The sequence below is a fragment of the Stenella coeruleoalba genome, assembly GCF_951394435.1.
Source record: "Stenella coeruleoalba genome assembly, chromosome: 4".
NCBI classification, from domain to species: domain Eukaryota; kingdom Metazoa; phylum Chordata; class Mammalia; order Artiodactyla; family Delphinidae; genus Stenella; species Stenella coeruleoalba.
The window spans coordinates 63,811,883-63,825,769 of NC_137149.1; the positions used below are offsets into that span (position 1 = coordinate 63,811,883).

The following is a 13,887-nucleotide window of genomic DNA, read 5'->3' on the forward strand; positions in this document are numbered from 1 at the left end:
TTCTTTCTGACTTACTTCACTCTGTATGACAGACTCTAGGTCTATCCACCTCATTACAGCTCAGTTTCGTTTCTTTTTATGGCTGAGTAATATTCCGTTGTATATATGTGCCACATCTTCTTTATCCATTCATCCGATGATGGGCACTTAGGTTGTTTCCATCTCCGGGCTATTGTAAATAGAGCTGCAATGAACATTTTGGTACATGACTCTTTTTGAATTTTGGTTTTCTCAGGGTATATGCCCAGTAGTGGGATTGCTGGGTCATATGGTAGTTCTATTTGTAGTTTTTTAAGGAACCTCCATACTGTTCTCCATAGTGGCTGAACCAATTCACATTCCCACCAGCAGTGCAAGAGTGTTCCCTTTTCTCCACACCCTCTCCAGCATTTATTGTTCTAGATTTTTTGATGATGGCCATTCTGACTGGTGTGAGATGATATCTCATTGTAGTTTTGATTTGCATTTCTCTAATGATTAATGATGTTGAGCATTCTTTCATGTGTTTGTTGGCCACATACTTTATTTTTAAGTAAGTTGTAATAATATTCTACGAATGAAAACCCCATTAAATTAGGAAAACTCTAGCTCAGTGATTTGTTGAACTTACTATTGGAGATTAGGTTGTGAATTTTCCTCTTTTTCCTTTGTGTTATAAGTACTTTTATATATGAAATTGAGTATAAATACCGATGCTAATAGCCTTCAATGAGTCTTCCCTTCTGCACATGCATATTTAAAATAAAATAGCATTTTCTTTTGTACAATAAGTTAGTTAAAGCAGGTTTAATATTGTAACTTCCTTGAGTTCCAAACTTGAAACTGGAAATTCCTGATGGAAATAGAGCTCACATCTACCATGAGGTGGAAGGTAAAATATTTGTTGAACTAAAGAGTGCATAAATATAGGCTGCATCCTGTGGGAGGAGATAAGATTACTGATGATGGTGTACCAATATAAATAACTAAGAATCGTCCCCTAAGAATCGTCCCCTTCCTTTATTTCAGTGTGGTAACACTGTGTACATAGTGTTAAGATTTTTGTTTCTAAATTCTTTGAGTGCTCCTCAAAGCTAATGAGTGTTGTCAAGTTACCCAGACAGTGCTAGTATTAGTTTCATTTGTGAAAATAAGGAAACTTGAATTGTTATTCATATAAGTATTTTAGTACTGTAAACCATCTCATATTTGAGTCAAGTATGACTCAAGTAGGTCATAATAAATGTCTTTGTATTGTTACTTTTATACCTCATCCCTTCCAAGTTCTTTGTACATTTTTGTTGCTTTAGGTCGGGGATGGTAGTACTCTGGGAGAATGTGATGAATACAATGGATATGAATTGAGCGTAGAATGATGGGATATATGTGGTTACCATTGGTAATATTAAGAGTTGAGAAAGAAGTGAAAAATCTAAGAAAGGAGATAGTTGATGATAAAGAATGACAAAGAGAGGAATAGATAAAAGAGTGTAAAACCACACAAAGAACTACTTATAGAAGTTACTTACATCTGTACTGGTAGATAATGGAGTGGCCTCTTGAAAATTAATTTCTTTATTAGATTATCTGCAAATTCAAAGTTATTTATTTCTAACTGTAGATTGTAGTACAAAGAAATAGTTTAATAATTTCCTTGATCCTGCATATAAGCATATTTGTTTTTCATGTAGAGTCTTCAGAGAATCATGTATTGAAGATTCTTCTTTAAAAAGCAAGAACAATTCACACATCCTTAGATCATCTGCCTAAATTGTAAACCTTCTGACATCTTCAGTAGTAATTTAACATTCTGTTTTCCTCGGGACTTCCCTGGTGGTCCAGTGGTTAAGACTGCATTTCCACTGCAGGGGGCACGGTTCAATCCCTGGTCGGGGAACTAAGATGCCACATGCTATTTGACGTCGCCAAAATATTAAAACAAACAAACCAAAAATATATATATATAATAAATATTATTGCACATTCATTCAGTGTGAGGCACTTTAGATGCTTGGAATGCTCTACTAAGCAGGATAGACACCATGCATTTTAGAGAAGACCAGGCAAATAAGAAAGAGATGATAGAAGTGTGATCAAGTACTGTGACACAGGAGAAAGTACAGGGTGCTATAGGACAGGTCAGGAAGAAGTGATTATGGAAGCTGAAACTTAAATGATAAGTAGGAGTTAGCCAGGAGAAGAGGATATCAAGGTGTGTTATTGAAAGAAGAAATGTATGAAGACCCTGAGTCCAAAAAAAAAAATTTTCTTTTTTAAAAATATGACTTGTTGAGCACTTGTATTGAATGTAGGGTAGATGTGAGATTTGAGAGCGAGGCTAGAATCAGTTTAACAGTGTGGGCTTACATAAACGGAATGAGAAGTCGTTAAAGGGCCTTAAGTAGAGTAGTGACATGAATCAGGTTTGTTTTAAAGGGCTCTCTGGTTTCAGTGTGGAGAATGGATTGGAGGGAAGAAAACTGAAGGCAGTAAAGTCAAAAACTGTTCAGTAACCCAGGTGAAGAATGATAGTCTCCTTTAAAGACATGGTGTTCTGTGGATGGAAAGAAGTAGATATCATTGAAAGCAGTAAGGTTATTTTAAGAATTAAAAAGGATCAAGGAGTGGAAAGTCTCCATTAGTTTTAAGTGTTTTGAAGTCATTAGTGAATGGAAGTGCTTTTTCAGATGGCTTGTAAGTTAGTGAGTGAATATGTGAGGAATTAAGAACAGATAGTATAGACAAGTCACAGGGAGAGAAGTGGAAGCATGATAATTCTTTTAGCTTCTTTTCATAAATAGCTTACATTTGGAGCATATATATTTTTTGAATTTTATTTTTTTATACAGTGGGTTCTTATTAGTTATCCATTTTATACATATTAGTGTATAATGTCAATCCCAATCTCCCAGTTCATCACAGCATATATTGATGAGTTAATTTTTGCAAGGTACTAGAACATAGCTTGGTTCATAGTAATTAATCTGTTAAATGTTAAAGAATTTTGACCTAGATGACTATCATATATATGTGTCAGGTATAATCCTCCTCCTCCTCCTGTTCCTCCTCCAAAAGCTCATAAGTAAGAGCTGATGAAGTAGATTTCATTTCAAGGTGATATGATAGAGTTAGCATTTTCACATCGTTGATTTCTTATTCTTTCATGCTTAAATAAGTACACTCAGAATCTGAAATTAGATTGTGTGAGTTTGTATCTTCTGTTGTAAACTACTTACTTGATATTGGGTAAATTTCTTAAACTCTGAGCCTCAGTGCCTGGCAAATAATAGTAGGCCTTTAAATATTTGTCAAAAATTTTTTTAAAGTATTTAAGAAAAAAAGTGCTACAAAAAAATCAGGAGTAATCTTATAGTCACTTTCTACTTCTGTTTCCATGTACTGATTTTGCTTACTTTTTCCTTCAAACCTATTCTACACCCTTCACTCTAGAAAAATTGCCATTTACTATCTATATTTTGATTTTCTGTACTACTTTATCTACCTGAATGGATCTTAGTCCATGTGAAATTTCTCATAGCATCTAACACTATGCTAGGTAATTTATAAACACCTAGTTAATTGTTGGGTTTCTTTGAGCATTTATTAAAAGGTTTAAAAAGAATGTATGTCATTGATAGCATTTGGCTCACTGAATGCTTTGTCTCCTACACCCTTCCCTTCACTTAGGCAAAATGATGTAAGTATGAGCATTTTTTTTAGCTCGAGGATTTCATTTTCTTATAGTTCTACTTAAACTATATATGTTTTACTTCTGTACTTTAAAACTCAAATGTGCTTTATATTCTAGGTCCGGTTTATCACTAAAATATGGCATCCTAATATTAGTTCCGTCACAGGGGCTATTTGTTTGGATATCCTGAAAGATCAATGGTAAGAGATTTTGAATTCACCTTCAACCCTCTCTCATATGAATTCTAAGATTGTTTAGAGTGTTAAATGTGTACTTGCCTCAAAACATAAGCATATATTATACTTTTATTTGGCAATAATTTAAAAACTAGATGAAGTCTCTTAAGTACATAAGAGAAAATATGTTACAGTTGAAATTGGAATCTATATTTAAATAGTGATTTATTAGGTAATGTCAGATGCTAGCTTTCCATCTTGAAAAATCTTGGATTTTATTTGTCGCTTTGGTAAATTTGATTTTTTGCTATCTCAGAAAGATATTTGTGAAAGACTAAAATAATTTAAGTATTGTAGTAATCAGCTCTGACTTGGATGGAACGTAGACAACGAAAACGTTAAAACGTATTAATTGAGTGCGATTAAGGTTCTAAGATTCTAAGAAGTACCTTTGTAGGTGGTATCGTCATTTGTACAGTGCTTTCACATGTTTTGTATGATTTTATCTTGGCAGTATAGTGTTTAACCACTAGGTTAAAATCGTGGCTCTGCAATTTACTCATTTTTGTGGTCTTGAGTAAATTACCTGGTCTTTTGCCTTCGTTTCCTTATTGGAAAAAATTGGGGGTTAATACCTATTTCATAGGGCTGTTGAGAAGAGTAAATGAGTTGTTTTATGTATTTCTCTTAGATTAGAGCCTGGCATATTCTAACAGTATGGATTGAACAACCAAGACGAGATATAAAAAGACATTGGGGTGGAAGAAAACAATAAGTTATGTGTTTGATTTGTTAAGAAAGGGAAAGAAATGAACCTGAATAAGCTGAAACAGGATGACAGCATTTAGCATATGGGTCACTTGGTATATTTAGTAATTGGATAAACAGACAAGAGTTGCTGGTTTTGTTTTGTTTTTCCATTCTAATAGCACACCTGAGTAAAGCCTCTCCCTCAGTAGATCATCTCTTGGGATCCAGTTTCTTGATCTGTATTCCATACTGTTAAACATTGAACATTGTGGACTAGACCTAACTTTATCTTCTGTCATTCTTTTGATTTGTGACTTTTCATAATTTATTGAATTTCTGTGCCTCCATGTTTTTATCTATAAAGTCATCTCGAAGACCCCTTATAGCTCTGTTGTTCAGTGATATTAATGAAAATTTGCAGTATTAGAGACATTGTCCTTTTTTTCACTTGGTTTCTAGGACATCAGTTCTTCTGTTCTCCCCTTCCTTTTCCCACTCCTAGACTTCTCAACTAGTTCCTCCCTCATCTCCTGGAGCTTTGTACATGAGAATACCTCAGGGCTAAGTCTGCTTTTTTCCAATCTATACTCATTTCCTTGGTGAGCTCATCTGATTTCATAACTTCACTGTTTATATTACTTGCAACTCACATTTTCTGAACTCTAGACTCATGTCCTGCTGCCTGTTTAACATCTATACTTGAATATGTAATGGACATCTCAAACTTAAACATGTTGGAAACTGAACTATTTCCCCAGCCCAAAATTTACTTCTTCCCCATGTAAGTTTTGGCAGCTACATCCTTGCAGTTGCTAAGGCCAAAACTTCATCATGATTCTTGTTTCTTCTTTCTTCTTTCTCTGGTACCTTTATACCAGAGAAATCTGCAAATCCTCTTGTTGAAACCACCAACATTTTAGCAGCAGTTCATTACTACTACCTTGGTCCAAAGTTGCATTGCCTCTTGCCTGGACGGTTACAGTAGCCTGTCCTTCTGCTTCTGACTTTACTCAGGCTATTCTCAGCAGACAGAATGAAACCTCCACCCCTTTGAAAACAAAACTCCACACTAAAATTTTCCACTGTCTTCTCTTTTTGCTCAGAGTTAAACCAGCAGTACTACCACTTCTGATTATCTTCCTATAAATAGTTGAAAGATTATGGTGTATATAGAGAACTTGAAATTTTGTATCAGAACACTTTTTATCAGCTATTTCCATTTCCTAAGGCAGGTCAAATAGCTGAATTTAGTCTTTTCATATCTATATCATTGAAATACTAAAAGATATCAGAGACATCAGATAAAATAGGTGAGATTGGATATCCATGGGTTTGTCAGCCCCCCCCTTTATTGAAGTAAATTGACATTCAGTGGATATCCCCCCCTTTATTGAAGTAAATTGACATTCAGTGGATATCCCCCCCTTTACTGAAGTAAATTGACATTCAGTGGATATCTAAATGTCAATGTTTAGGCTAATTTGGAACAGTTATCTTAGAAAACAGTTTGTTAACCTTGGTCTTTATTAATACATGTGGATGGTGATTTACCTTTAATATTTAACAACTTATGTTAGTATGGGTTATTTCTTAACTTTGTAACTTACCCTGTGTGGAAACCATATTATGTTTTTCTGCGACACCTCTTATGACTAAAGGTGTCTGTTTACCTGGGGAAGAAAATGACAACACATAAAAATTGCACTCATTGATACTGCTCTTCCAAAAGACACAAACGGGCATTAAGAGAATATCTGTATGGTTGATAAGCTGCGCTCAGCACCATTAGTCATCAGGGAAATGCAAATTCAAATCACAATTAGGCGCCACTACACACTTGCAAATGGTTCTCATGCATTGCTGGTAAGAATGTGGTTCAGCCACTCAACCAGCAGTATCTGCCAAAGCTAAGTAAGTATACACCTTCACTATTGGCACAGCAGTTCTACTCCTAGGTATATATCCAAGAGAAATCCGAGAGAAATGAGTGCATATGTCCACCAAAAGACTTGTACAAGAATATTCATAGCAGATTTATTCAAACTGCAAGTCACCCAAATGTCTGTAAACAAGAGAATGGATATATAATGCTATAATCATGCAGTGGAACACTACATAGCAGTTAAAAAAAAAAAAGGCATGTTGACACAAACAACATGGATGATTCTCATAGACATGTGGAGTGGCAACAACCAGACACAAAGGAGTACATACTGTATGATTTCATTTTATGAAATTCAACATGAGTCAAAGCTAATTTTGGGTGATAGAAACTAGGACAGTGGTGGGTAGGTAGGGTCGTGAATAACAGGGGCAAGAGTGAGGCTTTCTGAGTGCTGGAAGTACTATGTATTTTGATCTAGCTGGTGGTTACCACGGGTGTATACATATATAAAAATTCACCTAGCTGTCAAGCATTTTACTCTGATTATACCTTAACAAAAAAATATAACAAAAAAGCTGCCGTTATTTTTAAGTAGCATTCAATAATGAACATAGATTATTAATGATTTTCTGGAAGATCCTTAACAGACAAGTTAGTCAACAATACACACAATTCGGTGCTTACTCTACATATTAAAGGCCCCACCTATCCATATGAATGAATATTAGCCATATTAACTGTGCTTATTGATTTTTGAGATCTGAGCAAAATTAATTTACTGAAGATAGATTTATAAAGTACTCATTTTTATCCACTGATTAATTAAAATTAGCTAACACATTTTGAAATTTCATACTTCTGTTTGCCTTTTAGGATTTGTTTTTAATAGATTTATGCTAATTTTACACATTAAATGCTAAAAATATTAATGTAGTATGAATTTAATCAGTTTGTGAAAAGCAAAATAAATGGAATAGAAAGTTTTATTTTTGTTTGTGTATTTTTTCACATTACCAAGTTTAGGTTTTAAAATTTATGTAGAACAAAAAGTGTACACATTTCTTTATACCATCAAAGATGTTATAGTTTCTATAGTATTTATGGTCAAAAGAATAAGTTTTGTTTTGATGTTAATTTTATTGCAGCTAATTATGAAAACATTGTCATTGTTTGCCATTGGTCTTGTGTTCAGCTTTTAAAAACTTTTCATTTAGGCTTCTTTTTAGCTAATTAATTCTTAATGGTTTATGGATACCTCCCTTGCATTTATTATGGAAGTTTTCAAGCATACAGAAGACTTAAAACTTTGCTCATTGAGATTGTTACGAATTGAATCTAAAGTTACAGCTCTAGATTTTTCCTTCAGTTTTGAGAATAAACTGTCCCTTTGCATTCCCACCAACAGTGCACAGGATTCCAATTACTCCACATCCTTGCCACCGTTATTTTCTGTTTTTTTGACAGTAGCTGTCTTAATGGATGTGAGATGGTATCTCATTGTTTCATTTACATTTTCCTAATGATTAGTGATGTTAAGCATCTTTTCATGTGCTTATCGGCTACTGGTATATCATCTTTGGAGAAATGCTTGTTTAAGTCCTTTCTTGGTCAGGTTTGTTTTTTGTTGAGTTGAAGGAGTTCTTTATATATTTCAGGTATTAACTCCCTTGTCAGATCTATGATTTGTAAATATTTTCTCCCCATTCTGTGACTGTATTCTATTCTTTTCCTCTATTGACTTTCACTCTATTGACTGTATTCTCTGCCTAGGAAGATTTAAAAAAATTTTTCTTTTTCTATGCACAGGAGTTTTTAATTTTGATGTAGTTATAGACCAGTTTCTCTATTTTTTTCTTTTGTTGCCTGTGCTTTTGCCTGTCCTTTGATATCCAAGAAGTCATGGCCGACTGCTGTGTCGTGGACCTTTCACCCTATGTTTTCTACTAAGAGTTTTATAGTAAGTTTAGTCTTGGGAATTCCCGAGAGGTCCAGTGGTTAGAACTCAGTGCCTTCACTGCCGGGGCCCTGGTTGGGGAAATAAGATCCCACAAGCCATGCGGTGCAGCCCCCCTGCAAAAAATTAGTCTTACGTTTAGGTCTTTCATCCATTTTGAGTTAATTTTTTTTCTGATTTTTTTAAACATTGAAGAATAGTTAATTTACAATGTAGTGTTAGTTTCAAGTGCACAGCAAAGTGATTCAGTTATACATATATATGTATATATTCTTTTTCTGATTCTTTTCCATTAAAAGTTGTTATAAGATATTGAGTATAGTTCCCTGTGTTGAGTTAATTTTTATATATAAGGCATGGCAAAGGTCCACCTTCACTCTTCTGAGAGCTCATTAAGTTGTTGTTTGTTTTTCCTATCATAGTAGCTTTATTTATTTTAGCATCTTTATTGGAGTATAATTTCTTTACACAATGGTGTGTTAGTTTCTGCTTTATAACAGAGTGAAGTAGCTGTACATATACATATATCCCCATATCTCCTCCCTCTTGCGTCTCCCTCCCACCCTCCCTATCCCACCCCTCTAGGTGGTCACAAAGCACTGAGCTGATCTCCCTGTGCTATGTGGCTGCTTTGCACTAGCTATCTATTTAATTAATTTATTTATTTTTTAATTTCTTGGAGTATAGTTGATTTACAATGTTGTGTTTCAGGTGTACAGCAAACTGAATCAGTTATAGATATACATGTATCCCACATTTTCGGCAAATTAAGAAAAAATGATAATGTTAGGAGAAATTGGGAGCTTCCTCCTTTTTCTTTTTTAATTTTTTTTTACTTGAAGAAGAATATTACTTTCTCTCCTTGTGCCAATGCTTTTCTTTTTTTTTAATTTTTAATTTAATTTTATTTTTCTATACAGCAGGTTCTTTAGTCATCAATTTTATACATATCAGTGTATACATGTCAATACCAATTGCCCAATTCATCACACCACCATCCCCACCCCTCCGCGGCATCCCCCCCTTGGTGTCCATACGATTGTTCTCTACATCTGTGTCTCAACTTCTGCCCTGCAAACCGGTTCATCTGTACTGTTTTTCTAGGTTCCACATACATACGTTAATATACGATATTTGTTTTTCTCTTTCTGACTTCACTCTGTATGACAGTCTCTAGATCCACCCACGTCTCAACAAATGACCCAATTTCATTCCTTTTTATGACCGAGTAATATTCCATTGTATATATGTACCACATCTTCCTTATTCATTCGTCTGTCGATGGGCATTTAGGTTGCTTCCATGACCTGGCTATTGTAAATAGTGCTGCAATGAACGCTGGGGTGCATGTGTCTTTTTGAATTATGGTTGTCCTAGGGTGTATGCCCAGTAGTGGGATTGCTGGATCATATGGTAATCTTATTTTTAGTTTTTTAAGGAACCTCCATACTGTTCTCCATAGTGGCTGTATCAATTTACATTCCCACGAACATTGTAAGAGGGTTCCCTTTTCTCCACACCCTCTCCAGCATTTGTTTGTAGATTTTCTGATGATGCCCATTCAGACTGGTGTGAGGTGATACCTCATTGTAGTTTTGATTTGCATTTCTCTAATAATTAGTGATGTTGAGCAGCTTTTCATGTGCTTCTTGGCCATCTGTAGGTCTTCTTGGAGAAATGTCTGTTTAGGTCTTCTGCCCATTTTTGGATTGGGTTGTTTTTTTTTAATATTGAGGTGCATGAGCTGTTTATATATTTTGGAGATTAATCCTTTGTCCGTTGATTTGTTTGCAAATATTTTCTCCCATTCTGAGGGTTGTCTTTTGGTCTTGTTTATGGTTTCCTTTGCTGTGCAAAAGCTTTGAAGTTTCATTAGGTCCCATTTGTTTATTTTTGTTTTTATTTCCATTACTCTAGGAGGTGGATCAGAAAGGATCTTACTGTGATTTATGTCAAAGAGTGTTCTTCCTATGTTTTTCTCTAAGAATTTGATAGTGCCCGGTCTTACGTTAAGGTCTCGAATCCATTTTGAGTTTATTTTTGTGTATGGTGTGAGGGAGTGTTCTAATTTCATTGTTTTACATATAGCTGTTCAGTTTTCCCAGCACCACTTATTGAAGAGACTGTCTTTTCTCCATTGTATATCCTTGCCTCCTTTGTCATAGATTAGTTGACCATAGGTGCGTGGGTTTATCTCTGGGCTTTCTATCTTGTTGCATTGATCTTTGTTGCTGTTTTTGTGCCAGTACCATACTGTCTTCATTACTATAGCTTTGTAGTATAGTCTGAAATCAGGGAGTCTGATTCCTACCGCTTCGTTTTTTTCCCTAGACTGCTGTGGCTATTCGGGGTCTTTTGTGCCTCCATACAGATTTTAAGATTTTTGTTCTAGTTCCGTAAAAAATGCCATTGGTAATTTAATAGGGATTGGATTGAATCTGTAGATTGCTTTGGGTAGTATAGTCATTTTCACAATATTGATTCTTCCAATCGAAGAACATGGTATATCTCTCCATCTGTTGGTATCATCTTTAATTTCTTTCATCAGTGTCTTATACATATACTTATGCATACAGGTCTTTTGTCTCCCTAGGTAGGTTTATTGCTAGGTATTTTATTCTTTTTGCTGCAGTGGTAAATGGGAGTGTTTCCTTAATTTCTCTTTCAGATTTTTCATCATTAGTGTATAGGAATGCAGGAGATTTCTGTGCATTAATTTTGTATCCTGCAACTTTACCAGATTCATTGATTAGCTCTAGTAGTTTTCTGGTGGCATCTTTAGGATTCTCTATGTATAGTATCATGTCCTCTGCAAACAGTGACAGTTTTACTTCTTCTTTTCCAATTTGTATTCCTTTTATTTCTTTTTCTTCTCTGATTGCCGTGGCTAGGACTTCCAAAACTATGTTGAATAATAGTGGTGTGAATGGACCTCCTTGTCTCATTCCTGAGCTTAGAGGAAATGCTTTCACTTTTTCACCATTGAGAATGATGTTGCTGTGGGTTTGTCATATATGGCCTTTATTATGTTGAGGTAGGTTCCCTCTATGCCCACTTTCTGAAGAGTTTTTTTTAATCATAAATGGGTGTTGAATTTTGTCAGAAGCTTTTTCTGCATCTATTCAGATGATCATATGCTTTTTCTCCTTCAATTTGTTAATATGGTGTATCACATTGATTGATTTGGGAATATTGAAGAATCCTTGCATCCCTGGGATAAATCCCACTTGATTATGGTGTGTGATCCTTTTAATGTGTTGTTGGATTCTGTTTGCTAGTATTTTGTTGAGGATTTTTGCATCTGTATTCATCAGTGCTATTGCTCTGTAATTTTCTTTTTTTGTAGTATCCTTGTCTGGTTTTGGTATCAGGGTGATGGTGGCCTCATAGAATTAGTTTGGGAATGTTCCTTCCTCTGCAATGTTTTGGAAGAGTTTGAGAAGGATGGGTGTTGACTCTGCTCTAAATGTTTGATAGAATTCACGTGTGAAGCCATCTGGTCCTGGACTTTTGTTTGTTGGAAGATTTTTAATCACAGTTTCAATTTCATTACTTGTGATTGTTCTGTTCATATTTTCTATTTCTTCCTGGTTCAGTCTTGGAAGATGATACCTTTCTAAGAATTTGTCTATTTCTTCCACGTTGTCCATTTTATTGGCATAGAATTGCTTGTAGTAGTCTTTTAGGATGCTTTGTATTTCTGCTGTGTCTGTTGTAACTTCTTTTTCATTTCTAATTTTATTGATTTGAGTCCTCTTCCTCTTTTTCTTGATGAGTCTGGCTAATGGTTTGTCAATTTTGTTTATCTTCTCAAAGAGCCAGGTTTAGTTTTATTAATCTTTGCTACTGTTTTCTTTGTTTCTATTTCATTTATTTCTGCTCTGATCTTTATGATTTCTTTCCTTCTGCTAACTTTGGGTTTTGTTTGTTCTTCTTTCTCTAGTTCCTTTAGGTGTAAGGTTAGATTGTTTGAGATTTTTCTTGTCTCTTGAGGTAGGCTTGTATAGCTATAAACTTCCCTCTTAAAACTGCTTTTGCTGAATCCTATAGGTTTTGGATCGTCGTGTTTTCATTGTCACTTGTCTCTAGGTATTTCTGATTTCCTATTTTGATGTCTTCGGTGATCTCTTGGTTATGTAGTAACGTATTGTTTAGCCTCCATGTGTTTGTGTTTTTTTTATGGTTTTTTTCCCTGTAATTCATTTCTAATCTCATAGCATTGTGGTCCGAAAAGATGGTTGGTATGATTTCAGTTTTTTAAATTTACTGAAGTTTGATTTGTGACCCAAGATGTGATGTATTCTGGAGAGTGTTCCGTACGCACTTGAGAAGAAAGTGTAATCTTCTGTTCTTGGATGGCATGTCCTATAAATATCAATTAAATCTATCTGGTCTGTTGTGTCATTTAAAGCTTTTGTTTCCGTATTAATTTTCTGTTTGGATGATGTGTCCATTGGTGTAAGTGAGGTGTTAAAGTCCCCCACTATTATTGTGTTACTGTCGATTTCCTCTTTTGTAGCTGTTAGCAGTTGCCTTATGTATCGAGGTGCTCCTATGTTGGGTCTGTATATATTTATAATTATTATATCTTCTTGGATTGATCCCTTGATCATTATGTAGTGTCCTTCCTTGTCTCTTGTAACATTCTTTATTTTAAAGTCTATTTTATCTGATATGAGTATTGCTACTCCAGCTTTCTTTTGATTTCCATTGGCATGGAATATCTTTTTCCATCAGCTCACTTTCAGTCTGAATGTGTCCCTAGGTCTGAAGTGGGTCTCTTGTAGACAGCATATATATTGGTCTTGTTTTTGTATCCATTCAGGAAGCCTGTGTCTTTTGGCTGGAGCATTTAATCCATTCACGTTTAAGGTGATCATCGATATGCATGTTCCTATGACCATTTTCTTAATTGTTTTGGGTTCGTTATTGTAGGTCCTTTTCTTCTCTTGTGTTTCCCACTTAGAGAGGTTCCTTTAGCATTTGTTGTAGAGCTGGTTTAGTGGTGTTGAATTCTCTTAGCTTTTGCTTGTCTGTAAAGCTTCTGATTTCTCTGTCCAATATGAATGAGATACTTGCTGGGTAGAGTAACCTTGGTTGTAGATTCTTCCCTTTCATCACTTTAAGTATATCATGCCACTCCCTTCTGGCTTGTATTGTTTCTGCTGAGAAATAAGCTGTTAACCTTATGGGAGTTCCCTTGTATGTTATTTGTCGTTTTTCCCTTGCTGCTTTCAATAATTTTTCTTTGTCTTTAATTTTTGCCAGTTTGCTTAATATGTGTCTTGGCGTGTTTCTCCTTTGGTTTATCCTGTATGGGACTCTCTGTGCTTCCTGGACTTGGCTGGGTATTTGCTTTCCTATGTTAGGGAAGTTTTCGACTATAATCTCTTCAGATGTTTTCTCTGGTCCTTTTTCTCTCTTTTCTCCTTCTGGGACCCCTATAATGCGA

At 35.1% G+C, this 13,887-nt stretch overlaps 2 protein-coding genes across 6 annotated transcripts in view; both read left to right on the plus strand.

Annotated features, from left to right (window-relative positions):
- Positions 1–13,887, plus strand: part of LOC307185216 (SCAN domain-containing protein 3-like) — a 546,171-nt gene that overhangs the window by 385,199 nt on the left and 147,085 nt on the right. The gene's annotated exons all lie outside the window — the stretch shown is intronic.
- UBE2K (ubiquitin conjugating enzyme E2 K) overlaps positions 1–13,887 on the plus strand; it is a 104,970-nt gene that overhangs the window by 51,637 nt on the left and 39,446 nt on the right. For all 5 annotated transcript variants that reach the window (XR_013827911.1, XR_013827912.1, XR_013827913.1 and 2 more), the window contains one exon: positions 3,788–3,870. Coding sequence is in view for 1 of the 5 variants with exons in the window: in XM_079919123.1 (XP_079775249.1) it covers positions 3,788–3,870 (83 nt within the window). In the remaining 4 variants the exon portion in view is untranslated. The remainder of the gene's footprint in view (positions 1–3,787; positions 3,871–13,887) is intronic.